The 17,814-nt window shown below is 41.3% G+C and overlaps 1 protein-coding gene across 2 annotated transcripts in view; it reads right to left on the bottom strand.

The window, feature by feature from the left end:
- ME1 (malic enzyme 1) overlaps positions 1-11,918 on the bottom strand; it is a 248,573-nt gene extending 236,655 nt beyond the window's left edge. The window contains exons 1-2 of one of the 2 annotated variants that reach the window (XM_006033531.2): positions 11,785-11,918; positions 1,254-1,403 (exon numbers count right to left, since the gene is read on the bottom strand). In XM_006033531.2, the coding sequence (XP_006033593.1) occupies positions 1,254-1,403; positions 11,785-11,915 (281 nt within the window). In that variant the 5' untranslated portion in view covers positions 11,916-11,918. The remainder of the gene's footprint in view (positions 1-1,253; positions 1,404-11,784) is intronic. The other variant, XM_025215306.1, reaches the window with a different exon arrangement.
- Positions 11,919-17,814: the final 5,896 nt, after the last annotated feature.

The raw sequence follows: 17,814 nt of genomic DNA, 5'->3' as shown, positions 1-17,814 counted from the left end.
ATTAAACAGTTGCATAGTTTTACCTCTTTTCCTCAAAATAGCAGAGGATTGTCCAATATGCAATTTACAGGAGATCTCTTTTAACCCCCACTGCCTCTGTACCCCCTACCTCTCCCTGATGCAGCCTCAGGGCCCCACCCTCCCTCATTCTTCCTCCCTGCCCCACTTCAGTGCCCCCTACAGCCTCAGCTCCTGCTCACTTCCCACCCCTCCCAGTTCCCTCTGCCCAACCCTCCTGGATTACCTTTGCTCTGGCACCAGAAGGGTTCATCCCTACTGCACCCTGGGGCACACCTGGTCCTGGCCCAGGCAGGAGGGAAGCAGAGGCTTCAGGAGGGGGCGGGGGGCAGGAGGCAAGCTGCCTGCTCCCTTACCACCTCCATACCACCTGACCCCATAACTGCTTTCCTTGCTGGTGGTGGTGACAAATTTAAGATGACCTTCCAATAATTAGATACTATACCTGAAAAATAATGAATTTATAATTATTGGGGAGTCATGTTATATTCAGGGTCATCTTGGATTCAGATCAATATGGCATACCTGCTGAGAATTTGGTCCTTCAAATTAAGACGATTACTTTAATATTTCAACTCAGTAATATTTTAATTATGTAGTTTCAATCCTCCATGAAAACTATTTATAATGTCAGAAAGCAAAACAGGACAGTCCTTGTTAATAACAATATTGCATACACAGTCATGTACTCAGACAACCTAAAACAACCAACTTCAAAAAAAAACCCCAACACAATTCTAAGGGTTACTTGGTAAGACTAATAGGAGAGATGTTACTTCTAAACGGTACAGGTGCTGTACCATTACAAATTTGTGGTCCAAATTAAACTAGTTTTAAAAGAGAGAGAAAAATTGCTATAAAAAGGTCTGAATACAATCCTTCTCCAACTGGTTTCTTCTTCTCCACCTGGTTAATTTTAATATGGTTTGGGGTCAGTTCATCTTTCTGTGGGCATATGAAAAACAGCTGGGCTGGTAAGACAACCGTATTCGGCTTAGTAAGATTGTAACATTCATCTATGTCTTAATATATTAAAACAACAGTTTAGTAGTGCAAAACAATACAAATTACAATTTGATGTAAAGTAAAAATGTAGTTAATGAAGTCTGAATTAAATCTAAAATATTCCAGTTTTGAATTACATTCAACTATGTCAAGGGGAAAAAACCCTGCAGAAACCTGCCAAGAGAAGAAAGAGATACAATTACTTTTATTTGAAGTATAAACTTACATACCTTGGCCTCCGAAATGCTAAACCATACAGTTGGCAAGCCAGACCCACAGTGGGAGTATAAACAATAGGCATGAACTTTTCAATGTCAGAAGTCAGCACTTTATAGAAAAGCTTTTCATTTCGATCCTGAAGGCCCATTAAGAGAATGTATCTGTGGAAATTAAATATAATTAGACAGGCATCCAAGTGATCATCTAAGAGGTCATTTAAAAATAAAATAGATGCTCAGATGATTAATTAAAAGTTTGATTGTTGAATAGTCTTTTTCTGGTGTAACTCACTGAAACGCTACCAAACATTAGTAGCTTAAATACTTGAGACTTGAAGGATAACAAATTTAAGCCAGACGGACAGAAGCTGAAACCACTGCAGGGGTGACATATTCAGCACACTCAGGAAGAGAACTAATCCCCATTAGATATTACATTGCTTTAAAATAGCAGGCCAGTCAAACCTTAACCCACACTAGTCCATTTTGAGTGGGATACTTTGGAGGCTTAAAAAAGGGAGGTTTCTCTACTTTGGTTTTCTATGAAATTTCTCCCAATCCAAGGTAAAGGGTGCATCTGTGCATGCATGTGCGTCTGGATGCGTCTCATTCTTCTAACAGATTTCAAATACTTAAATACTGGAACACAAGCAATTCTGCCATTTCTGCAATTTTCAGTAGTTCCTAATGAAGTCCACAGTGTTTAATCAATAACAATTATGCATTTGAAACAGTTACATAATCATTCTAAGTGAGGGCAGTGAAAATAAAGAATGGGAGTTGGTCTGCTTTCCTCCACCTAATGCAACACTGATGTTGGGTAAAGTTACTCAAACTCTTCTGTGGTACCAACAGGGAAGTTTATTGACAGATAGGAGAAAAAAAAGTTCATTTAAAAGCTGGTAGTCAGATCCTCAAGCTATACTAACTTTACAACAGCTGAGATTCTGCCCCCAAACTGTCAGTTTTAACACCTGTTGGAAATGTTACGGGGACCTTAACCTGACAGATATACAGGCAGTCCTCAGACTTACGACACAACTGGTTCCTGAAAACCGTATCTTAAGTCAAAACGCTGTAACTTGGAATCAATTTTCTCATAAGAAACAAGGTTATAAATGGGGGATTGGTTCCTGAACCAAGGCCCGATACCCTATTTTCACCAAAAATACCCCAGAATTTGGTACTCAATCAATTATAGCGAGTAATATAGCTTTCTTAAAGCAAGTATCCAAGGCAATATGGACAGATGGTTTCCAGGGAGATGAGCAACGCAGTGAACTTGTTCGTTGGCATGGCGTCGCATAGGATCAAGCATTGTAAAGTCAAAACTGACATCATAAAAGTTGAAATGGGGTTTCAATTTATAATCGTTGCAAGTGCGAAACATTGTAACTGGAAACACTCTAAGTCAAGGACTGCCTGTACTCATTTACTTCAGGTAGAGCAAAATTAGTTTTTCTTTTCCTAAATAGCACAAATAAATTGTGTTTACATTAAAAATCCCACCACAAAAACCATGAGAAAATCTTCTTCACAAAATAGCTGTACTTAAGTCTAAAATGCTTCTTACTTTGTTGTGCAAACAGTTTACAGCAGACATATATAAAAAAGAGAGCATATAAATGCATCTATCTTAAATTCTCCATCCAAAAATGTTGCAAAACCATTTAAATGTGTATTTATAAATGTTCTCCTTTGGAGATTTTATTTCTTTTAATGCCTTACCAACATGCATTGTCAAAAAACTGCCTTCAACTACACAGCAACAAAGATTCTTCCCAATCCGATTTGTTTCAGTGAAATGGAAGCCTTTCCCAGCCCCCACAATTTACCTCTGTAAATTAAACAAAATCTACTTGGGACCATTTCAATGCAATTTAAATGTCAACAATTCTTTCGCATTACCTTCCCCATGCCTTCGGGAACAATAATTTATTTTAGAGAAAAAAATACATCAGTAAATGGGGAAAAAATCACTTTAATAACATACCAGTTAAAAGACAGCATAGCAGGCCCTTGCCCCAAGAGTGGCTCTGATGCCCCCTGGTAGCCAAGCTACTCCTGCCTCCCCTCAGCTCCTTGGGGTACCTTCCCTTGTTGGTCTCGCCTGCAAGGCACCTTAATGGATATTTTAGTCAGGAGACCTGGGATCAACAAAGTGGCCTATAGGGCAGTCATCATGGGGGCTGAGGCAGGTGGGGTTTGATGTTGGCTGGGTGGGTCTTCTTATGTCATGGACTGTGCGACAGGGTGGGACGTCCACTTCCAAGACTACAAATTCCCCTCTCAAAAGGAGTACTTCTAGGGCAAGGGGAAGGGGTTAAAGGTGGGACTTCTGATCCCAAAATGGCAGCCAGGGGGTGGGGCACCTCTCAGGGGGTGGGGCTTAATAGTTTGATGAAAGGTATACCCTTGTGGACCTTGGCAGCTGAGCAAAAAACCCATTCAGTGGCCCTAGAGACAAAATAACTGCTCACCCCTGATCTAGTCCAACCCCCTGCTCAAAGCAAGACTATACCAAACTATGTCATCCCAGCCAAGGCTTCGTCTAGGCAGGTCTCAAAAACCTCCAAAGATGGAGATTCCACCACCTCTCTGGATAACCTGTTCCAGTGCTTTACTACCCTCCTGGTGAGAAAAGTATTTCTCACTTTTTGAAAAAAAACATATTCAAAAACATTTTCCATATACAGACTAGGAAGCATCCATATATGTCATCCCACCAATCTCTGTCTAAGCAACATGTATCTTTAGATGCTCTTGAATTAAAAAAAAAAAAAAATCTTTACTCAAAAAAAAAATCATCCATAACTGAAATTATCACCATCCTAGCATTTACTCTCAAACTGTCTCATTCATAATTAATTATGATCAATACCTTAGTTTATAAAAAAAATGAGTCTGTGAAGATATGCAATTCATTTCCACAATTCTTCAAGAGTGACGGATGGAGAATTTATTACGCATGAACTGTGTTGGTTTATGCTGGAGTACTCAGGCATGCATAGAATGCAGGTGAATGAAATAGTACCTATGTTTCCAAACACTAACTAACTAACTAACTCTTTTTATTATTATGTTTTTCTTTTAAATCAACTGTTGCTGTTTAAAACCTCCAAATGATCTTTTCATTCTGCTATCCTACTATTTAGGCCAATCCTGTTTTCTTGTAAGATTTTCCGGAGAAGGAATTTTTAAAAAACAATTCCTGGAAGACTCCAAGCTGGAAGTCAAACTGAATTTGTAATCTGTATTTAATCACAAAAAAGGTGTTTCAACTCCAGTTTTTGGTTTTCATTAAATACTGTTGATACTAGATTAAGATGTTTTTAGCGTAGCCATTTTTATATGCAAGATATATACTGAAGTGCTTTCAAAAGGTGACTATAGCGTAATTATATCTGTAGTCAAATGTGACAGATATTATGTACTCAATAACAGCTCACCTACAGCCTTGGATATAAACATTTGTGCCTGCAGAAAAAAAAAATGTATGCTTATAAAAACATAATTATAAACTCATTATAAACATAACATGAAATTAAAAATATAGGGTAACACACCTCTACGGTATATTGTACTATTAAGTTTGTTTTTTTTCTCTAGAAATATCAAACTTCATTAATATGAAATAGCTTATTTTTGACAGGTAAAAACTAGGTAATTCAGGCCTGAAAAGACATTTGGAAGAGGCAGAACCATTTCCTTCAAATGCGTTTGGAATACAATATACTATACTGTTTGTAACATATGAAGAATGGTTTGCCAACATCCAACTGATCTACAAAGCACAGCCATACAATAAATTTCAGGATTATGTCTTCTGAGACAGGTACATATAAAGTGATATTACATAAAATGTTATCACAATTTAAATCACATTTAAGTTAAAATATGGTCAAAATTATATTTTATAAAGTGCTATCCTGAACAGAATGTGCTTGACTGCAATAAAATACCAGCCAAAAGAAGCATATTTTTATCCACAAAAAAGAGCGGCCAAAAGAAGCATATTTTTATCCACAAAAAAGTGTGTATTTAATTATTTACTAGATAATTCGTGTAAAAAATTCAATAAAAACAATGGCTGGCATAATCTTGCAAATCCAGTGGCTAGATTATATCTTCAAACTGTGGAGAGAAACCCTGGCTCTGTTGAAATCTATAACAAACTCCCATTAACTTCAATAGAGACATGATGCCCCTATGAAGTAGTACAGTAGGTCTACTCCACTAAATATCCTGATTTTTTGCTGGAGCTGATGTTGTCATGGAAGGAGCAAAAATATAGAATATCAAAAGCTATCTACCCCAAGAGATATCAGAAGTAACAAAACATGTTCCATTCCTTCAGACTTGAAGAAAATGAGGCACTTGTCTTTGTGGAAATGGGTGGCATAAGATACAGGTATCTGCATGAAGACACCATTCCCAATGCACACTAAGTAATGCCCAAGTGTGTCTGCCCTTTCAGAGAAAATTTCTGTCCTCAGTTCTGACTGAACTACAGTTAATGTTTTTCTGAAGCGCTTGTTTCAGGTTCTAAAACTGAGTGAATCACTTCTTTATCCTGCATACAGGACTCCCAAGAAATCAAGCACTAAAATTTGTTTGCAACTAGGAATTTGATCTACACGCTTACTGGGCATAATACATAATGTGGCACAGTGCAGCCGAAGCTCAGTGGCTATATTCATACCTATCATTGTTACTATAAGGCATGACCTCTCTTTTTGCAACATTGCTATACATTTCTTAGATTAGAATAAAGCAATATAGGCCAAGTCATCTTTTACATTCACATAAATAACCTTTAAAATCCACTCCCCTACACCAGGGAAATATTACTGACATTAAATATATGTTATTTCCACAGTATTTTTATGTCCTGTGTTGTATACATGTTTAGAAAAGAATATTAGTTTTTATAATAATACTCAAGGTAAGAAATAACAAAAAATCCGCACAAACTGGCCGTATTTTCCTGGGAGGTTTTTCCCCTCATATTCCTATATTCTTGTAAGTAAAAGCAACATGACCCTTCAGAGGAAGAAAACCCAGAAAAGATGCAACCAAATCAAGCAGAGGGGCAGATACATTAACAATCTTCTTCTCATTTCACTTATCAACATGAAATAAATTAAAAATAATATGAATCTATTCAAGTTAGATATTATATGCCAGCCTATTCAAAGAATCCAGTACTCGTTAGTTTGAGATAAAACTAACACATGAAATCACTAACAAAAATCAAAGAAAAAGATTTTCCAAATTAAATATTTAAAAGAGAATTATATTTCATTAACTCTTACCTATTCACAAATCTAGTATATGAGAAATACAAACATACACTTAATACTGGTTTGTTCCTAGTGCATGAACTATTGACATATCAAACCACAGCACACTGGAATACAGCAGCAAAAACCAATATTCACCTAATACGGCAATCATACCAGATAACTGCACCAGGTTGCAGGCACAGTTGGTGATTGTCACCGATTTGAGATGCAACAGGCAAGGGATGCAATAAGCTCTAAAAAGCAACATAAGAGTCAGAAGTAAGATCCCTTACTGAATGCAGAAGGCTATCTAATTATGTATAATCCAGAGAAATCTTACAAAGTCATCTACCAGATACTGAGTACAGTTGACAGCAAAGATTGGCTCTCTGCTCCTTCTCTAGAGGAATAGAAAAACAAGTTAGGGATTACTTAGAAAACCTAGATGGTTTCAAGTTGGCAAGGCTGGATGGAATTCACCTTCAGGTACTGACAGAATTAGCTGAGGAAATTGCACAGCCATTGGCTACCCTCTGACAACTTGCAGAGACTGGGTGAGGTCCTGGATGATTAGAAAAGAGCAAATATGGAAGAGAGAACTATGCCACAGCTTCAATTTCTTCCCTTTAAGGAGGATCAAAGAAATTATAGATCAGTCAGCCTGACCGTCATACCTGGAAAGATCATAGAGCAGGTCCTCAAGGAATCTAATGCGAAATATCTAAAGGAGAACGTGATCAGGAACAGGTAGCATGGATTCAAAGAGCAAAGAATGCCTGACCAACTTGATTTATTTCTAAGACAAGGTGACAAACTCTGTATGGACGGAGACCTTTCCTTTCCTTTTGCAAAGGTATTTAGCACAATTCGCAGATTTGTTAGAATCTGACAGGCTGAGCTGTCAGTGCTTTTGCTACGGCCTTAAGCTTGCAACCTCTGGGCCGTCAACTGTGCGCCTAAGAGCTTGTGCCACCCCCGTCCCCCTTGACTTTAGCAAGGCTTTTGACATGGTCTCCCACAATACTCTCATTAACTAACTAAGGAAATACACTGGATAAGCAAACTGTATTTGAAGTGAATATATAATTGATTGGATCACTGTGCTCGATGAGGGTGGTCAAACACGGAAATGGGCTACTTAGAGAAACTGGAATTTCCTCTTGGGAAAATGTGATAAACAGCCTTCAACCATTCACATATTTGTTATAAAATGGATGGGGAGACTATCCTCTATGGCTGCAGGGGACAAAACAAGGAGCAATGGTCCCAAATTGCATCAAGAGAAATTTAGGCTAGATATCAGAATAATTCTCTCATTAAATTGGCTAAGCATTGGAACAGTCTATCTAGAAACATTTTCAAATGCAGGCTAGATGGACACTTGGCTGGAAGGGATAGTTTAGTCGGGATGATCTTGACTTTAGCAATGGGCCAGCTAGAATGTCTTCATATGAGGTCCTTTCCAGCCCTACTTTCCTATGATTCTGTGATCTCTGCCCAGGTCACTAAATTTGCTAGGTATAAGTCTGCCCTTGAAAAACATTTTACAGGAAGTGTTCTTGGCCAAGGAGCACAACTCATAGAGGAGAACTTGGACATAAGGGATAGAAGCATTTCCAAACTGAAACAATCGTTTTCAAGTATTTCAGTTTGAGGATATTCATTTGTTCCAATGAAAATTCAATGCTTTCCACAAATGCAAAATTATAATAGTTTCCCTGCCACCATCCAGTTTTCTATCCAAGCAGATTTGACAAACAATTTACCACATTAAATTTTATAAACTGTCGTTAGGTCCTTTGCTGGACACTCTGCAAACATCTTTCAGGCTCTAAGATCTGTATGTCCTGAAAGCTGGAGACATTAACTAGGCTAATAACACTAATATCATCTGCTATTACCCATAGACAATGCAGAGATAAAAAAATACTAAAAACATTTGACAACACTATATCTGTCTTTGGAACTAAATCATAGCTTAGCAATGTACAACACCATCCAGTCCAATCTGGTCCACAGAGGTACAGGGGCTGAGACATGGTCTCAGCTGCCCATTCAAGCCCTACCACCACTGTAGCCTTGTCACCATGGCTGTTCCACAGCAACAGTGACAGAGCTGTGTGCCAGCAGCCTCAAGTGGCAGGGGCTGATCAAGGAGGAAAGGAGAGATTCCCCAAGCAGCCCCCGCCACTACCCCCGGCAGCAAGGGTGACAAAGCTGTCTGTCAGCAGAGAACTTCAAAAGGGCTGCTAGTACCAGGAGACCTTCAAAAGGCAGCAGGGTGAGAGGGCTCTTTGCAAATCCCATGGGACAGCAAGGACACACTGGGAGGGGGAAGGGGAAGGAGGAAGAGGGTCTATAGCCCTCTATCAGACCCTGATAACATGCTTACAGATGTGTTCTGGCAGACGCCAGTTCTTATGCAGCCAAATTCATTAATGGATTTCAGTGGAAGTTCTGTCCAATGAGACTACAGAACTGTGTTTCACATAGCCTTCTAAAAATAGTTATAATCAAAAAAAGAAGCATTCATTTTAATATATTCATTCATATCACAGAGTCTAGGCAAAGTAGCAGGCCCATGCATAGGGGAAAACGCAAAAGCAGCAAGGATTAACAGACGTAGCGTAGCCTATGCAGGAGGCATCTTCCCTCTTTTGACCCCTCTTTTACTTGCTATAGAAGTCAAGGAAGTGCTCTCCTTGGATGCTCCCAGTTATTCCAGGCTATTTGTATTGCATTCTTTTCTACATCTGGCCACAAGCAATGATATAGAGCAGGTCACTAGGCAGTAGCTGAAGCTCCACTCTTGAAAAGAACCAATCCATACAGCTGCACATAGATCATTCATGCAGGAAAATGGAACAGCTCCCAAAAGGGCAGGTTTGGGGTTCCTTAGGAAAACTGCACTACAAGTTTCCCTTGATTTATGCAAATCCCATATATGCGAATTCGCTCTTATGTGATCACCCTTTTTCTATCCAAAATTCCTCATATGCAAGGTAAAAATCACTCTTATGTGACTGGGGCTCCACTTCTCCCCACTCACCCCAGCCCCTGGGCTGCACTGTGCTGGGGTGCAGGCAGGTGGTTATCAGCTGCTCCCAGGTCTGCTGCAGCAGCTGGGGTGAGTGGGAAGAAGCGGAGCCCCAGGAGATTCAGAGCATGGTGCAGCCCAGCAGCTACAGGCAGTTGGCGTTGGCTGCTCCTGCAGGGACTGGGGTGAGCAGGGAGAAGCAGAGACCCTGGGCTGCAGCAGGAACTGTGAGTGGGTGCAGGGGTGCAGCCCTTGCTGGTACATGTCCCCTGGGAGGGCTGTGGGCTGGGGGGCTGCCCCAGGGTCATGTGCCCCCAGATCTGTGCATGGAACAACAACAGGCTGCTGCTGCAGGCTGGGGTCAGCAGTGCCACCAGACCACTGTTGGGCAGGTTGTGGGGGGCTACAGCAAATTTTGGGGTGGTAGCAGGCCCCCTCCCTGCGCCACTGCCTGCCTTGAGCACCAGGAAGAGTCCAATGCTGCCGCCAGCCCCAGCCTTGCTGCAGGAATGAGGTGGTGGCACTGGGATGGGGGTTAGTGCCACCCCAAAATTCACCACAGCCCCCCCCCCCCCCCAATTTGCCCGCCAAGCACCAGGGAGAGCCCAGTGGCGCTGCTGGGCCCACCTTGAAGTGACAGCCTGCTGTTGGCCTGCACCCCTCCAGGAAGAGCCTGTTCTCTGGGAGAACATGAAATCTAAAAGGCAGGTTCCCTTGATTTTTATGTGGTAGATTTCATGTAGTTCTAAATTACAGATACTTTATTTGATCCAGGAGAACAATTAATAATTGTCTAATCTTGCACAGTTCAGTGGGATCATTAGTAAGATAGTTTCTAAGTTTAGTGCAAGTTTAGTCTCTCCCTGATGAGTTTGTAGACAACCACAAGATCACCTCTCAGCCTTCTCTTGTGGAGGCTGAAGAGGTTCGTGTCCCACAAAATCAGTCCTTATAGGTTTTTTTCTGTAGGCCTTTAACCAGATGGGTGGCCCTCCTCTGAACCCATTCCAGGTTATCTACATCCCTCCTGAATTGTGGCACCCAAAACTGGACACAGTACTCCAGCTGTGGCCTGACCAATGCCGCACAGAGGGGAAGCATCCCCTCCCTAGACCTGTTTGTGATGCACCTACTTATGCAAAAAAGAGTGCAGTTAGCTTTACTTATTACCTCATCAGACTGGTGACTCATGTTCATTTTGGAGTCTACTACAACTCTGAGATACCTTTCCGCAGTTGTGCTACTTAGAATGGTACCTCCCAGGCTATAGGAGTGTTGATGATTCTTCCTTCCTAGGTGCAACACATAGCACTTACCTTTGTTAAACTGCATCCTATTCTGTTCTGCCTACTTCCCCAGCCTCTCCAAACCCACCTGGATTCGCTCCCTGCCCTCTAGTTTGCTTACCAACCCCCATAGTTTGGTATCATCTGCAAACTGGGACAGGGTGATTTCTACTCCCTTGTCCAAGTCACTAATGAAGATATTGAACAGTACTGGTCCCAGGACAGAGCCTTAGGGGACTCCACTGCCCACATTTCTCCAAGTAGAAACTGACTCATCCACCACCATGCTCTGGGTGCGTCCCATAGGCCAATTTTCCACCCACTGGACTATGTAATAATCTGAATTGCAACTGTTTAGTTTATTTATAAGAATTTGGTGCGACACTGTGTCAAAGGTCTTTTTAAAATCTAAGTAAATAACATCTACCACTATTCCTTCATCCAAGCAATCAAATCTTCCAAATCATCAGGGGGTTAGAAAAAGTAACATGAGGTCACTTCCAGCCCAGGTTTTTTAGGATTGGGAAATTTAAAAGGTTCCCTTCTAACACAGTAATTTAAAACTAAACAAAAAACAAAACATTTGTGTGCGATATGTTCTACATTTCTCTTCACTTATACTTAATATTAAAGATGTTATTCTTAAAGCAGAACTTTGTTTCAGGGAAGTTTATTTGCTCCTGCTGCTTATTTCCTGTATCAATTTTTTGACAGAAGAAATTGATTTCAGTTAAGAAAAACAGTTTCAGCTGAATATTAGTAAACAGATATTACTAGTAAACAGATTAGAATAATTAATCAGTAAAACACGGAAAAATATGCATCAGCCCATAACCATCTAGGATATTCCTTTCCTCTGAAATACCAAGACAAAGAAATAAAACAACAGAACTATTACTTGGGAAAGAGGATACGGTTAGTTAGCAGTACTTTACCTGTCTAGGTCAGATGCCTGTCTTTCAAAATTTGTGAGAATCCTTAAAACCTGGACTTCTTGACTAAGGAAGCAAGGTGGCAGTAGTCCATGAATATTCAACTGCTGTCTCTCTTCCAAAGTAAAAGCCATGCCCTATGTAAAAATCACATGATGTTACTTGTAAGATATCTAAGGAATGAAATCAAATATCAAAACATTCAAGTAATTGGGGGGAAAAAATACTCCTCTATCCTAGGAGTTAAGGCACCATCATTTCTTCTTTAGACATTAATGCATTATGTAATAGCAAATCTGAGCCAAAGTTTTAAAAATGTATTTTCATATTTTGAGATTTTTGGAACGCATTTCCATAATGCAGCAGCTCTCTCTCAGAATAAATCAGGGTGGGCAAAATACAGCCTGCAGGCCACATCTGGCTCACCAGGCACTTCCATCTGGCCCGCAGTGCCCACCAATGAATTGTACCCTGCCCACCCCTTCCACCCACAAGGGTGGGAGCGAGGTGCCCATATATACACCCCCTCAACATATCCTATTGTTCCTCACTCCCACCTTCATGAGCAAAGGGCCTGGCCTGACCAACATGCGGCTTCGGCCAGGGCTGCTGGTGCCGCTACAGCAGTCACCAGGGGACCTCCTCGGCTCCCCTGGTATCCCGCTCACTCCAGCAGCAGCAGGCAGGGGCACTCAGGTCACCTGTTCCCGTCTCCAGCCAGTGACGTGCATCGCAGCAAGAAGGGCAGCCCACAGCTGTCTGTATCGCCAGTGCTCCTCCACTGTGCATGCGCAGCCTCCACACTCGCATAGCATGGGAGGGAAGCCCCACACACTGGAGTGGCTGGGATGGTGAAGTCAGCAGGCTCCAGCTTTCCTCCTGTGCCCAGAGGCGACCCAAGCAGGGTGCGGGGTCCAGGGCAAATTAGCCCATGCAGGGCCCTGCCCCAGCCCCAGAGAAGCTGTTGCTGCCATTGGTATCAACGCAGGGGGGTAGCAAGCGCAGAGCCACCGCTCCACCCGGCTCTGAGGGGGCCCCCCCAAAGTGTGGGGTCCGGGGCAGTCCTGGGTGCACGTGGAAATAAAGCACTTGGAGCAATAAATTCTGGCATAATGTGTCTCAGTTTATTATTCCGCGTTAATATGCGCATGTAGATGTGCCCTCTGGATAGATACAGGCAACCCCTGCTTAAAGCTGTTTCACTTAGCGCTATTTTGCAATAACACTCATTTGAAATTGATACCTGATTTCACTTAGCTCTCAGCGAGTTTCATTATAAAGTTCATGGTCGCCATTTTGGGTCATTAAAAACAATTGCGTCACCAACTTGGGTCATCAAATACTTTCAGTTTTGCTTAATGCTCGTTTTACTTAATGCTCAGTTTCTCAGCAACCAATTAAGAGCATGTCGCAGGGCACTAAGGTGCCTGCTCCTATTAGAGTAGAGGTTGCCAAGGGAGGGAACACAAAGGGCCAGATAAAAGCCCAGATGCAGGTTGCCATGACAACTGGCTAATGAGGGTTTTGGCTACACCTGCAGCTGGTTAGCTGGCTGGAAGAGACAGGGCCCTGGGCCCATATAAACCCTAGGGCTGGGACCAGACAGTTCAGTTCCCTACTGGCAGCCAGAGAGGAAGGAGCCTCCAGGGAGGAAGTGCCCAATGACGCAGCAACAACCTAATATGCTGCACCCAGGGCTTATGGGGCTCTATGAGCTCCCGCAGGTACCCTTGCTCACTAGATACTTAGTACCGGGGATGAAGTTCAATGCTTTTAAAAGGGGCAGAGCACACCCTTGTCTTTTGTATTACATTATAACCCAGGGGCTTATGTTTTGTTTGCTGTGTCATAACAACTGGTGGTTTGGGTGAGGCTATCTGGGGAAGAAGGAGGCCTCATTGGGGGCCCACTGCAGTGTGGGGATCCTGGTGCTGAGATGGGGCTGCGGAGAGCCTGGTGCAGAGACAGGGCTGCAGAGACCCCAGTGAGGACAAGGGGCCAAATTATAATGAGGCCTAGGCAAGACAACGCCAGTACCATCTGCATGGCTTGGGGCGTGGTAAAGGGGTGGTTGGAGCAACGCATATAGCCCATAAGGCTGGGTTGTCCAGGGACATCTATTATGAAACGGGACTTACGGGGCCCAGGGAAATCCACAGGACCGTGCTCAGATAGGCTTAAAAGCATCCTCCCTACATCAATTATTTCAACGAGACGTGGCGGGTGAGAATAGAAGGTGCCCATCAGGCCAAACTGGCACAGTCGAGGGGCCTTGGGGGTAACACAGCCATTCTTAAGGACCCCATCCCATGACAGAGTGCTAAGCAAGGGTTTCCTGTAAAGTGAGCTTAAGGGCTATTAAATGAAGAGTTCTGTTTACTTTATAAATCAGAGTTGTAATGAACCTCAGTGGCCATCCAGCCCAATCTCTGCAAAAATACATGATTTGCTATTCCTTAATCATTGCACAGATCTGTACCCAAGCTATTTTTGAAACCCACCGATGAAAATTTCAGAGGTTCCATAAGCAGCTTTTTCCATTGTTAAGCTGATCTTACAGTTTTGAAGATATTTTTCTCAGATTTAATTGCTTTGCTACAGTTTACATACAAGCAAATTAATTTCTTGGTTTTTGTATTATATTTTAAAACCATAACAATTAAGAATCAGAAAAAAATGCACATTAACTGTACAAGTAAAACTGAATTAACATCACAAACAATAAAAGAAAAAAGTAGGGGGAGGGAAGAGGAAGGGATAGAAGAAAAGAAAAGAGTGTGCAGTGAGCAATGATCTAGCTACCAAAATATTCTGAGAATTTCTTCCAAATTGCATGAAATGTTTTGAAGCAGTTAAGCCTAATAAACATGACTCTCAAGATATACCAGCTGTGCCATGTCCTTCTACTAGATTTCAGCCTTCGGAGATGTGCTACTTCTCCAGTGCAGCAATATAAATTTTGCGCACTGTTAACAAGGCCCACTATAAGAATGCAATTTAAAAAGGATTCCATTTGAATTCCTTGGAGATATACTGAAGAGAAGACATTTACCACAGGTATCCGGTGCTGTGTTCAAAGCCATGTTAACTCTAGTTATAATTTCTTTCCAAAAATAATTCATAGTAAGGCATAATCAAAACATGTGATGCCTTGCAGGCAGTCTTGGTCACATCTCCAACATGTATCTACTGGCAATATAACTGAAGTTTCAAGTTTAGTGAGAGCCCAATGCAGACCAAAAAAAAAAAAAAAAAAAAAAAAAAAGATTGTTTCATGAGCTGAAGTTCAAGATAAATTGTTAAAAGTTCAAATATCATGAATTACTAATTTCCACTGTGATTCTGTCATCTAGTTATCTAGGTCTCCATTCCATTTCAGTCCTAAATAGTCTGTATCTGATCAGTTATATGACATCATATATTCATAGATTGATAGCTCAGAATGAGGGAGAGAAGCAGATTCCAAGGCAACACACACAGCGCGCGCACCAGGAGTGTCTGCTATATGATAACAAGAAATATTCACCTGAAGCTTAATACGATTCTTTAAAAACTTATTTTAAAACCCACAACACATTCTGTCAATTGCTTTTAAAAAGCTTTAATCTCAGAAACAGCAATTCTTCCATGTGTTTTACATTTCTTAAGGTATGTATTATAATTTATTTTGGACAGTACTACAAGTGTGTGTGTGTGTGTGTGTGTGTAATATATATTATATATAAAAAAAAAAAGCTCACACAGTACATGGATAAGCAGCAGGGAGAACACAGTAGTTCTTAAACATTAACTTCCATATGCTCTTTTTCTTTGCCACAGATGGTTTTAGAAAATGGAATTTCTTATCATGAATATTTAGTTCCTTTTCTCTAAGGAGAAACGAGAGGAATTCATACAAAAAAGCCAAACCCCTATGCAATGACTTAATGGATGAGAGAAGTCTTTTTTTCTAGGTCAAATGTATATGCTGTATCCTGTGTATGGGATATGGCAAGTTTGAACCCTGTTTTGCTGCCCTGTCTCTTGGCTTAGCTCTACTTTTCCCAACTTCCCCCTGTTAATATTAATAGTGCTGTTTCATGGATCATCCAGCAGAGAGTGCTCCAAGTCTAGTTTGGCTTGCATGCTTCATTATCTCCTAGACTTTATGATGATGCATCTCTGTCCCTTCAACTGAAAAAAAACCCACACGACACAAACATGCTTTATACATAACCCTATAAGCATCATGTGCCACGTATCAGTCCATTTTGCAGCTGTTATACTAAAAAAATGGAACTGGATAGGAGAATAATAGAATAAAAATCTGAGGTGCAGACATGATAATATAACTCTAATACCTTTATTCTAATTTTTCTTTAGTCAATACTGTTAATAAATTAAGGTTTTCTATTAATTTATTACTTACAAAATAATGCCTGTATGGTAGTGACACAGTATGTGGAATTTGAGTTCCTTTGATTAGCCAGTTAGTCTGTAATTTTTATTTAAATTATTTTCTCCATTAATACTTATTTAAAAACTTGAACATTTCTTGAGCACCAGTGCTTTGGTTAACATGACATTTGAAGCACAGCTGCCCAAATTTATCTTATTCAGTCCACATTCCTAATTCTTACTTTACTGTTTCATTCCCTTCATATGTTGTGGCTTTTGAGAACTAATGAAAGCCTGCTCCAGGATCCTCTATGTTCTCTGTTCCAGCTTTCTGGGAAGCAAAAGATATTTCCCATACATTAACTATAAAAAAATGGTTTTCTTCTTCTTGAAGTAGACCCGTCAGTTGTTGCCAACTCATGGCAAATGAACGTTTACTTATTTCTGGATTCTGTTCTCCACTACTTGCTAATAGCCTCCTCTTTAGTAATGACTTGCATTACCACATACTGTATGAGAAATCTTGGAGGTAGACATTTCTGCTACATATAAACATTTGGGCAGGTTAAGTCGGATTCAAAATGACCATCTGATTTAAACTTAGCTTGTCCTGGTGCCGACTCTACACTCGCAAATCTGGTCTCAGTGACTGGCAGTCAGTTTAAACCTGTACAGAAGTTTCATGCGCACAAACCAGTCTAAAAATTGCAGAACCCGGTTAAGATAAACCTAGATACATGTAGTATCAAACTTATTTGATTTAAGTCGAATTTTTGTCCACTTTCCCTGTGCAGCCCCGAGGCTGAGAAAACCCAGTAACTGGTCCTAGCCCCAGGGTTGCTCTTTTCATACCTTCCTCCCCCTCAAACTGAGCTATTTTTTGCCCCACTGAACCAGGCAGCCCTCTCAGCTCCTGTTCTACAAGCTGTTCCAGATGCAGCCACTTATCAGTGTTCACTAATGCTAGAGCTGAGCAAGGAAGTCCCACATGGGGGAAGGGGCGGGAGGGGTGGGGATGTAGGTTCTCTGGGGAGAGTTGGGGGGCTAAAAGTAGCCCCTAATCCCTCAAAGTCCCCATGAACCCTGCAAGCCTCCCGATCCTGCCAGACACTCCCAGACCCCCAGCAAAAACACGGCGAACTGTGCCTGCACTCCCCACCCCTTCCAGATAGTGTCTGCCCACCCCACTCCACACACAGGTCGCACCTGCCCCCTATCCCCTTCAGCCTCTACATCCTGACTTACCCAATATCAGGCAGTCATTTTGAACCGATTTAACCTCCCCCAACAGCCCCGAATGTCTGTACTTACCTTTCTTCACCATCTTTAAACCCTGTGACACTTCACACGGAAGCTAATGTTAAGAATTCATCTTGTAAATTGTTCAATTTCTATGTATTTTTTTTAAAGCTACATGACAGTTTCATTAAATAGCTGTCAGTTCCCTTGTTTAACATGCTTAAAAATGTTTCAGTAACAAACTACAAAAATGTACATCAGTACTTTGAAATCAGATGCTTGAAATGTAATTCTCAAAAAGGTACCCAAAGGACTGTACAAAACACATTTAAAGATACCTTAAAAGACAGCTTAGTATTCTTGGTCAGCCGCAAAGAACTTGGTGAACAAGAAGCTAAAGAAGTAAAACTAGCAAAG

This window comes from Alligator sinensis, unplaced genomic scaffold (genome assembly GCF_000455745.1).
Source record: "Alligator sinensis unplaced genomic scaffold, ASM45574v1 scaffold180_1, whole genome shotgun sequence".
In the NCBI taxonomy this organism is placed as follows: domain Eukaryota; kingdom Metazoa; phylum Chordata; order Crocodylia; family Alligatoridae; genus Alligator; species Alligator sinensis.
The sequence above is the reverse complement of the archived record's forward strand: the minus strand, read 5'-3'. Positions and strand labels throughout refer to the sequence as shown.